At 41.9% G+C, this 11,416-nt stretch overlaps 1 protein-coding gene across 1 annotated transcript; it reads left to right on the top strand.

Annotated features, from left to right (window-relative positions):
* Positions 1-4,744: 4,744 nt before the first annotated feature.
* Positions 4,745-5,401, top strand: LOC147972763 (uncharacterized). The gene has a single exon (XM_087524448.1). It carries the CDS (start codon positions 4,745-4,747, stop codon positions 5,399-5,401), a length of 657 nt encoding a protein of 218 aa, XP_087380574.1.
* The last annotated feature ends 6,015 nt before the right edge of the window (positions 5,402-11,416 follow it).

The raw sequence follows: 11,416 nt of genomic DNA, 5'->3' as shown, positions 1-11,416 counted from the left end.
CAACAGGGAAAAAACCAGCAACTGTCCTCAACCTGTCACCAGAGGTTGGCAAATCTTCAGTCAGCTTCAAAACCTTCAGAAGAAGCTCATCAATCTCCTCATGCTTTTTGCCGCCAACAAATGTCTATTTATAAGAGCTTGTATTATCAAACATCTGTCGAGGCATGAAACCACGAGTATGCGGCACCTCATCATCACAGGCAGGAAGCTGACTACAGATAGGCTCATAAAACCTATCATGAATGCTAGGCCCCGCATCAGAGCTGCCGTGTACAACTGCAACAGGACGGTTGTACACAATATCACCTGACGCCTTCCACTTTAAAAAAGACAACACGCAAAGAGAAGTACACATGTGAGTACTAGAAGAGTTCACATTTATAATGACTGCACATTTTTTAAAAAAAAAACTAATATTAAAAAATCAGCTGCATTAACCGACAGCTTCCCAAATTTGTAACTTTCCAAGTAAATCTTTCCCTTCATAAGCACATCCTCATTGTACAACTTCATCAGGTCCTTGGTCATCAGCTATGACGCGCGTGGCATCAACGTGTGCATGAATGAAAATTTGCGAAGCTTCAAGCAGTCAAGATACATAATCAGGGGGACAATGGCACAACCCTCTGCACAATTCTGCTTGCTGCCTTCTGATTGCCACCTAACCACAGGTGCCTGCAACTCATCAACAACAAGCTGACAAAAGTCCATCTGAGCCATAGCCGCATAATCCATGTTCTCTACCATCGCAGCAACTCTACCCAAACGAACTGCAGGCCTCGGGCACAGCAAATTCTGGTAAAGTATCAGGAAGAACACCTTCACAGCAAGGTCAACACTCACATAATCATCTTCCTCCACCAACACCTTCAACTTCTCAAGCAAGTCCTTGACACCTATACTTTTTGAACAGTCAAAGCCAAGCTCATCCTTGAGGGCAGTCAATGATTCATCATGACCGCTGGAAGCAGGCATGGGTGTAGTGTGACGTCCCATAGGTAAATCAAAAATGTGATGAACTGCATCACGATTGATTCGAAGAACCCTGCCATTCCCAAAGTCCATTAACATAGTGCCAGGGTTAATCACTCCCATCAAATAGCACATAAGAATGCGCGACACATTTTTCTTTACTGTCAGATCAAATACAACACCAAATCCAGCATCCCTAACACGGCTGCAATGCGCCTCTTTCAACAAAGAAGCAGCCTTGCAAACAGTGGGAAGCGACAAACGCACGGTCTTGTTAAATCGAGAATCATATCCCTCACCATCATCTTCAGTTGCATTGCTCTTACTAGACTTCTTCCTCTGTGTAAAGGGAAATGCAGTCCACATTAGAAGATTAGGTACAAAAGAAGAGACATAGAAAATACAGAAAGAATAACAAATGAAGGAAACAAATGCAGTGCACTTCAACAAACCTTTGGAGCAGCATCCACCTCCTCGCCAGAATCACCACCAACATCTTCGTCGACATCATCATGGGCACGCTTGGGTACACTCTTAGATGAACCACAGTCTTTCCGTCTAGAAGGATGAACACCCTTCACATAATCAGCAAGCACAAAGTCGTCGTCATCAGAATTGGGACCTTCAGTGACATGTAGTCGTTTGCGCTGAGGATCATCACTTCCAACAACTTCAGCGGTTCTCTTGCCAAGATTCTTCTTCATTCCAGCAACACATGGACTCCGCCGAGGTGTACCACCTTCCTCAGCAACAGTACTCAACCTCTTCTTCACCTTGCCAAATTTACCACCCTTGGCACCATCTGCAGTTCTCCTCTGCTTCTCCTTTTCAGCAAACTCTTTTGACTCAATTTCAAACCTCAACTTCTTCTTGCTTTGCTTCAACTCATATTGACGAAGCTATTCCGGGACCATCCAATCCTGTGTAACTACCTCTGTACCATCAACAGACTGCGACTGTGTTTTAGACAAGACAGGACGTCTCTGATCAAAGCTCACACCAACATTACCCTCTGCAAAATAATGGTCAATCAATTGAGTAACCTCCTCAAACCCAGGCGCCCCAGCATGGAAAACAGACACTGCGTCAAAATAAAGTTTGTCTATGCTCGTTAAAAAATGAACAAGAAGAACAAATGCAGTACAGTTAGACATATAAATGTAGTGCTCAACCATAAACTCAAAATAAAAAATAATGCATTGTACAAAAAACTTGAATAAAACAACAATGCAGTTCACAAGTACATACACTGGAGTTCACATACAAAAATAAAATGCAGTGCTGCATATACTAAATTCACAGATATTCACAACAAAAATGTCAAACTAGATAAAACAAAGCATACACAAAAATAAACAAATTAATCACATACCAGAAGAAGGGGCCATACTTATAGGAGAAGATTCAATCGGCGAATTCATTTGATGTCCTCCCTCGACACCATGATCCTTACCACCAGGACAAGGAGAGACAATTGGTGTATCATTATGAGCAATGCAATCACCTGCTAGATTCAAAAAAAGCAAGAAAAAAGAAATTACAAAAACATCAGATGACAAAATAATGCAAACGAACGCTGACAACTAACAGAGCATAACCCAATATGCAGGATGAATTAGGAAACTAGATAAACACCAAACAAAATAAACAAAGCCTAACGAATAAGCACTCCACATACCCTGAACTCCTTCTCCCGGCCTGCTCGGTGAAGACATAGCGTTTCCCTGCAACACAAAGGACGAAGTGATAGACATTAGCAACAAAATCGGCAAAAATCTCACGAAACCCTAGATCCGCATTGCTACACACAACTATCGACTTCAAAACGAGATAAAATCGACTGCCTACGAAAATTACACAAGCAAAAAGAGCTACAGCAACTACAAGAATCACAAAAACAAGGCGAGGGGACAATCAACACCGAGCCAAGTGGAACGTACCGAAGAAAAGTGTGCGATGACGGCGGCGGGAAGGGGGAAGGGGGACGGCGACGGGAACAGACAGGAAAGGGCTGCGGGAGCGCAGCGGCAAGGGCTCACGGAGCGGACAGTGACGCCGAGTGCAGGAATAAGGACCTCTTGAGGGCGGCGGTTCTCCGGGCGATGGCGGTTGCTGCGCGCGACGGCGGTTTTGCCCGAGGGAGAGATGTCTCGGGAGAAACTGCAAGAGAGGAGAGGGGGTTGTTCTCGGTCTCTTTCTCTGACAGCGGAGCGGTGGAATAGTCTGGAAACGATATGTAGGAGGCCCGCGTGTCGCAAAAAGGGTCACAAATAACGAGCCGGCCCAAAAACAGCCCGGACAAAATAAGCCAGTCTACATCAAAACACACATATTACTAAAAAACAAAAAAAACATGATGCAGTTCTCTGTGAAGAATCATGAAGTTCAAACGGTAAAACAACAAATGAAATACATACAGTTTGAAAAAAAAGTTAAAATCAAAAACAAAACGCATGTTAAGAAAACACATCCGAAAAAAAGTCTACCTTCAATTAAGTGCCACACAAAAAAATGTGCCCCCCTCCGCTCTCCCCTTAAACCTCCCGTACAGTGAAGTAAGCACAGGCAAAAAAACAAATGCAGTACGCACTACTGGAAAAATGCAGTGCATTTCTATACGGGATGTAGTACGCCATTATGCATTTCTTTTTCGAGATGAAGAAAAATGCAAACGCGGAAAAAGTAAACGCAGTGCGCAAGTACATGAACGTGCAGTACAGTATCATAAAAAATGCAGTACAGTCGTAATTTGCTAAGTCGTGCAGTCCCGTACATTCGAAAAAAAGATTACAAAAAAAGTAAAAACACGGGAACAAAAATGAGAATTGTACATGCAGTAAGTAATGAAGTTCACATCTAGTACATAACCATGGTCAATGCAGTGCACCGATGATTTACCAAAAAGCAGTGCACTCCACGACATTAAAAAGCATACAAAGAATAAAAACTGATCACCCAAATGATACCAGCCCCAGCCACACAAAATTTGACAACGTACATGCGTCTCTGAACTACCCGAACACAGGCCCAACAAAACCGACTAAGAAAAAACAATAAGTTCAAAATAAAAGTGGGGGGCCCCCACCCCTCCTCCCTCCCATTTCCCTACCCGTCCTGTGCAAGGGACTGCAATAAGTACCGGCAAAAACAAGATGCAGTACAGTGCAATAGAAGTATGCAGTGCATTCCATTGCGCAATGCAGACCGCCGAAGCATATAGCAAAGACACGCAAAAAACGATGAAGTACACACATGTATACAATGTTGCAGTTCTGATTTGTATGCAACGCAGTGCGTATGTGTAATCAATGCAGTTCATTATCGCACAGGATGCATGGATAAAACGTAACAAAATGCCCGTTCGCATAGAAAAAAATGGTGGTTAAAAAAATGTCCTGATCAAAAATAAAACAAACCCACCTTAAAAAAAACCACGCATTCGCATACAACCACCCGATCGGAGAAGTTCCATCGCCACAAGCCCACGATCACAGATGCAAAAACCAACCCATGATCCGCACAACCGCATCATCAGCGCGATCGTGCAGTTCATCCGACGAGGCCATCCCACCCCGCACCCTCCCCTTAAATTCAGACCCCTGCCAAAGGCCTTCTCATCCACAAACAACACAAGTATCCATTGCGCTCCCACCAAAAGCACCAAGCCCTGCCACCGGCGATGACGTTCACAGACGAGTACAAGGGCGACAACGCCGTGGAGGCGCACGGCAACACCAAGTTGCACGTCATCCACACCAACGACAGCAAGTAGATGGCGATCACCCTCGCACAGTACGAGCGCCACCTCAGCCTCCAGGGCCACAAGATCGTCGACATTGATCTCGGGTACAACAACGACCCTGAAGCGATGCAGAAACCCGCCCTCTGCCAGCTCTCCATCGGCAAGAATCACCCGGTACTGCTCTTCCAAATGAGCGACAGTGAAAGGTGCACCATCTTCGACAACTTCCTCGCCGACCCCAGGTACACCTTTGCAGGCTTCTCCATCGACGGCGACAAAACCAGGCTGGAGCGCGTCAAACTGGAGGTCGCCAACTTCGTCGACATCCAGAAGGAGTGGAGGGTGCCCGAGGCAACCAAGCCATTGGACTCCCTCGGAGACGTCTCCGGCATGCTCATCGACGACTACTACAACAACATGAAGAAGAAGATCACCGACGACGAGCACCAGCGCTGGGCCATCCTGCCTCTGTCCACGAGGCACATCGAGTACGCGGCAAAGGACGCCTATGCAGCGTACGAGATATGGAACCGCATCACCCTCACCCAGGACGGCCTTCGCCATGCAAAGCCGGAGAAGGAGGAGCCCCCAAGAAGCACACCAGGAGCAGCTGGGGATGGGGAGAGCCTGACTGGGGAAGAAGAAGATGGTGCCGGCCAGGAGCCAACAATGCCAGCGTTCTTTTAGAATTATCATCAAATTTGCTTTCTGTTGTTTGCTTATGTATCGTTAGTTTGCTTGTGTGCTGAACCTAGTTTGCTTGCCATGCACAATCACTTTGTAATGATGAACTCTGATTATGTTAGTTTGCTTTCTGTTCAACTTAGCTTGCTGGTGATGAAATTGTCATACAGAATATCTGTGATAATTTGTTTTCTGTTGTCTGCTAATGTATCATTAGATTCGAGCAGTGCAGAAAACAAAAAAAGAGTTGCAGTTTGCAAACAGGACGCATGCAGTGCAAGTTGTGTATGAATGCAGTACATAATCTGTCCAATGAACTCTTAACATACCCAACAAAGCGGTGCATGAACCTAAATTTGAAAAAAGAATACATAAGAGCAAAACCGGAAAATGAAAAACGCAAACACGTAAATAATCAATGAAGTACAGAAATATATGAACGTGCAGTACAGAACCATAATCAACGCATTACGCGTATGATGTACTAAGCAGTGCACTCCCATACATTGGGAAAAAGATTACATAATAGCAAAAAGACGGAAACAAAAAAATGGCAACTGTACATGCAGTACGTAATGCGTACACATGCAGTACAGAACCCTGATCAATGCAGTGCAAGCTCCCGACATTGAAAAAAACACCTAAGAAAGAAAAATAAAAAGAAAAAAAATGACCACCCAGGTGGCACCGGCCCCATCCAGTCTCGTAATAGGTCTGCGCCCACAGAAGGCGAGTCGTTCTGAGTCACAGTGTATGGGGCCGGCCACACATGGGCCCACAGGTCAGAGAGCATACAGCTGCGAGCGCCGTGTTTAAGCGCCCAAATAAGTAACAAGAGGAATTCAACACAGATGTCTCGCCACCGCTTATAAACATGTCGGCCGCGCCTTCCGCGGGCGAGGTGGGACTAAACATTAGACCGCACACAGCGCACGGGGAACCAGTCGTGTGCTCACAGGCCGACCTGGGCCCAATTGCGTCTTCACTACCAGAACACAGGGCCAACAAAAAAAGAGAGGCCACTGAAAATAAAAAAAATGCTACATACCATACACAAACACAGGCCAACCACGCATCGTAGTTCGCCGTGATATGACAATGCAGTTCGCTATTTTCAAGTAAGCAGTCCTGTTGCTTCTTAAGTGCATTCGTGTTCACTGAATCACACCCAATCCACCACCTAACGCCAACCACACCATTTATTACTTCCATTGCTCGATTGGTTGCATAAAAACTTATCCATTCGTGCTACAGACTAACACAACTCCTCCCCTCGTTCCTCATTTTCCTCAAAACATAGATCTAGGGTTCATCCCATCCACAGCTCTTCTCTGGAATTCCACTGAACCCGCCATGGACTGTAAGTGCGGGTGCTTGGCAAGGATGGCTCCGGTAGCGGACACATGCGTCTACGCAGAAGGCCTACAGCTCACCAACACCGAGGGGCGCAGCATGCTCAGCTGCCTGATGATACCCAACAGGGGGTTTCGTGCGCCATTTCTTCATCGCCTCACAACCGCAGATCTACAGGAAAGTTGGGTATGTTTTTTCACTCACAATTTTTGCACATAATCTAGACTGTAAATACATATCTGAATATATTGTTCAATCAATTTGTTCAGTAATATCAACAAAAATACAAAACAGAATTTGTATTCTTGTTCAGATCTGTTAGCTATTAAGACTAGATGCTTCCACCTATCTTTCTCCAGTACCACACCATGTATCGACATATGTACCAAAAAAGGGTCAGTAGATAAGTTGCAGTTATCTTAACATGCTGGAGAAGTACACTATTACTGACATTGCAGTGCACACATGTTGCAGTATAATATATATCCTAGTAAAACTAGGAGTCAATTGCGTATATAAGTTTGCTCATACATTGCAACTACTTTACAAAATACAATCATATGTATGTAACTATTTAAGTAAACATAAACAAATCATACTAAGTATAAAACAAAAACATTTGCTGTTTACTTACAAATTCTTTTTCCACCCATTACAATATAAAGAAACTTCCATCCACAATAAAATTTCATGCTCCGAGTTCAGGGAAGCTTACTTTGGAGACAGAACACAAGAATGGCTATGGAGACATGGAAGCCGACTACCACATCGACTCTGAAGACTGCATCAACATAACTACTGGTTGGAAAGATTTTGTCTCCCAGAATGGCTTTGAGGCCGGAGAAGTGGCCATGGTGTTTTTCTACAAAGAAGAAGACTCCATCAAGTTTACAATATTTGCACTCCACGCTGTCTAATATGAAGCAACCAATATTTCTAATGCTTTGCTTATGATGTATGCTTTTAAAATTATGTCCAACAGACAATTTGAACGATGCCTATTTAAAGTATGCAACCTCAACTACGTCATTTTATCATCCTTTTTAGACAAAGTTGCTGTTGGCAGTAATGCAGTTCTCTCGAACACATAGTGTGGTACTAATAATAACAAAAAGCAGCCATCTGAAACAGTAACAAGGAAATGCAAATGGTAGAAACTTTGCACTTAACATACGATGTTCAAAAACAATTATCATAGTATGCAGTTCAAAAAAATCTTATAATAACTATTCAACTAACACAAGCGTATCATGGACCATCCATTCTAATAGCAGAATAGAAAATTAACAACACTGCTAATGCAGTACAGAAATGCATATTATGCAGTCATCTAGAACACAGAATGTAGTTTAAGAAAAGGAGAAATCTCATAAACAGCCATAACCACTGTAATACAGCTACAACGAAGTACGCTACCAAAGAAAATGCAGTGCACTACAATGTATGCCGCGACTACAACAAATAAAATTAAAGCACTGAAACTATAGACAATGTGATAGACTGATAGAGCTGTCAATTTCATTCGCACTTCCATAACTCGCCTAAAAATTGTACAGCCACTAAACTATCGAAAAATACACCCGCAAAAATTTACATGGAAGACATGGCAACTTGACGAACAGCATCACCTTTCATTTAAAAACAGCGATTCAAAAAATGACAATTATAACCGCAATACAATGAATTCAAACCTACAGCAACAGTAATTACAATATTCAAACACGCGTGGACGGGCAAAAATCAAAAAAATCAACAAGAACAGAGGAGCGGACGAAGCTCACCCGCCCGCACAACCAAAATAGCAAGAAATTGAAAACTAACTCCTAAAAATTAACAAATTATAGAGTGAATGGACCGATTAAAACGAACGCAATCAAACAATTCCTACTAAATAACAACATCCGAGCACAAAAAAAATCGCATCTGACGCGAAGACGAACGAACAGAGAAAGCTCGTCCGCCAAATCCCTCGATTTGCAAGCACTCTAGTATATTTTCCTCTAAATTAGAAAGAATAAAGCTAAAATGAGATGCAGACACAAACTGAATCATCCCGCGACACCCGATTCCACATAGAACACGCGGGCGGAACACCGGAAAATGAAGGAGTTCTCCCGTTAAGCATTGCAGTGCCCAACGTAAAGAAGATGCAGTGCACTTGCGTTCAGCGTGCAGTGCGGAAGTGGTGTGCAGAATAGTTATTCTGCTAATATTAGCAGAATAGACCATCTGTATATATATATATATTTAAAGTCAAGGGTTAGAGCTCAGATGATTGAGAAATAACCATTTCTCAATTGTCTGACATGACCATGCTGTGATGCAACCCATTTTCTCTGTTGTTATTCTTCCTTAGAATGGCATGGGTAGGCTGCTAGTATTGAAGAAAAAATAATTCCAAACGAAAAGCTTACCGTTGTTGTGGAATAACATAAAAATTGAAGTCGTTACAGTGGCCCCGGTTTAATAAAACTTAAAAAAACCGAATACAAACGCTTCATTCAAGCCTAAACATTGTTGTTTTCTGAAAAAAAAAATTGTGGGTTTCTGCCAGCTAGCACATCAACTCTACCGATTGTTGTTAAATACGACCATGTGCCCCTACCGGTAGAACCATCAATAAAAGGAGGTCCACTATGTGTCCTTTTGTGTTGTCCTTTCCTTTGAGGGCTACTGCCAATTATCTTTTCAGGTAAAGCCGACCATTTATTGTTGTACATCGACGTTCATTAATTTTTAATGGTATATTGAAAATTTTACACACAATATTGTTCAGAAACAACTATCAGATTCACTGATATAGTTATAATGCTATTTGGAAATGTCCTAAGATGACACATGTATAGAAGACCATTCAACCGAACTGTGTGCGATGCATGAATCACAAACAGTATGGTAAAAACCATCACCAATAAAATGAACTGTGTATGTTGGCTGATCCATCAAATACGATTCAGAAAAGAGTTACATGTGTGATATGTGGCATATAGTTGGTCCATACAAAGTGTTTGTGATAAGAAAAAATAATGCAAACGGCTACCCAAATCCAGATATCTGTGGTAGATAATATACAGGTCACTCAGAAGAATTTTTTGCAATAGCTAGGAGCATCGCATACAATGCGTGGTGCGAGTACTCATGTGATAATTTGAAAGTTACACATATATACCGTTCTTTATGCAAACATGTGACACCACATACAATTGTGTTTAGAATGTGTGCTCTAACGGGCACACAATGTAATAACAAGCATGCACGGTGCACTGTCAAAAAAGCGTGTGTTTGTGTGATGATTTGAAAGTTACGCATACTGTTTTTTTATGTAAATACGTGTGTGATAACACGTGACACCGTATATGATTCTGTGTTGCGAATTACTAGCTTTACCCGCGCGGCGGCACGCCCCGCCTATGGGTAAATCGCAACTATGTAGACCGTAGTTAAAATGATATAACTATAAACAATTATGAGTTCAACCGATTATACACTGTAGCTTAATGTGTATCTTTTATTATTAGGTAAAGAAGAGCATATCAATATATACTCTGCTGGAGTATGAAAGTTCAAGATGGCAAAGAAGTACATTTATACAACCATGCATGATACATGCTCATAAATAGAATGATAAAAACTGGTAAAAGGTACTTATTAAGACTGTATAGAGTCCACCCTACACAGTGGGTTGTATACGGTGACATGACCGTACTGGATTAAGATACTGCATGCAACTGATTTTCCCTGAATTAGGTCATTCTTGTATAGCCTCCTGCAGGATTAGGTCCCATAATAAAGTGATACAGAGCTTTTGCATTCTTGGGCACGTCCCATGGGAGGTTTTGCTCTTGTATATGTGATAATAGGATCTTCGTTGTGCACGCACCATAAGTATATTTGAATGAGTAGCTACAAGTGAAAATCTTTGTAGGCCTGAGAGAGAAGCCCCAGTAAAAGATGCGGTGCTTATGCATATCATCTACTCATCTTGTCGAACAAACAAATGGAAAAACACCACACTACTTTTTCTAGAGGTAAAAACATTCAAATTAAATTAACAGAACTATATGGATAAGGTTGTATTCACATAAAACGGAAGTAATGCATAGAAGCAAACTGAAAAACACACATTTGTTGTCACCATGTGTGGTGCATCTTAGATGACAGAAAATACACATCTACACTTTTCTAATAAGACTAAACATGATATATTTTTTTCTGGTCTACATCATTCTAGTTTTATTCCAGGCTTACACCATTCGGAAAGGAAAGTGAATAACTGGATATCAAATTTGATGGCCATGAACTGAATCAATATCTCTGAAAATTCAACACCATGTTTATCGAAAATGTGTACTCCATTTCAACATCAATTATTAAGTCTAGAAAAAACATATCTCAAGTATTAGCATATACAATCTAAATTTGAGACTCGCCATGAAGATATCAAAAATTACATAGAGCATCACTAATTTTTAACACAAAGTGTGCTCTATCTACAAATGATAGTTATCCGCCATGTAATCTTGTCTTCCTCTCATGACATGGGCAACCGGCCTCATTGATGACACATTCCTCCATGTAGATCTGCAATGTTACAGTCAAACAAGTGCCATGCAAAGATAATCAAGACATGTGAATTTTGCAAAGCATATAAAGTAATAAATCTTA

The sequence above is a fragment of the Triticum urartu genome, chromosome 5A (assembly GCF_056163025.1).
Source record: "Triticum urartu cultivar PI428250 chromosome 5A, HENAU_Tu73, whole genome shotgun sequence".
Lineage (NCBI taxonomy): Eukaryota > Viridiplantae > Streptophyta > Magnoliopsida > Poales > Poaceae > Triticum > Triticum urartu.
The sequence above is the reverse complement of the archived record's forward strand: the minus strand, read 5'-3'. Positions and strand labels throughout refer to the sequence as shown.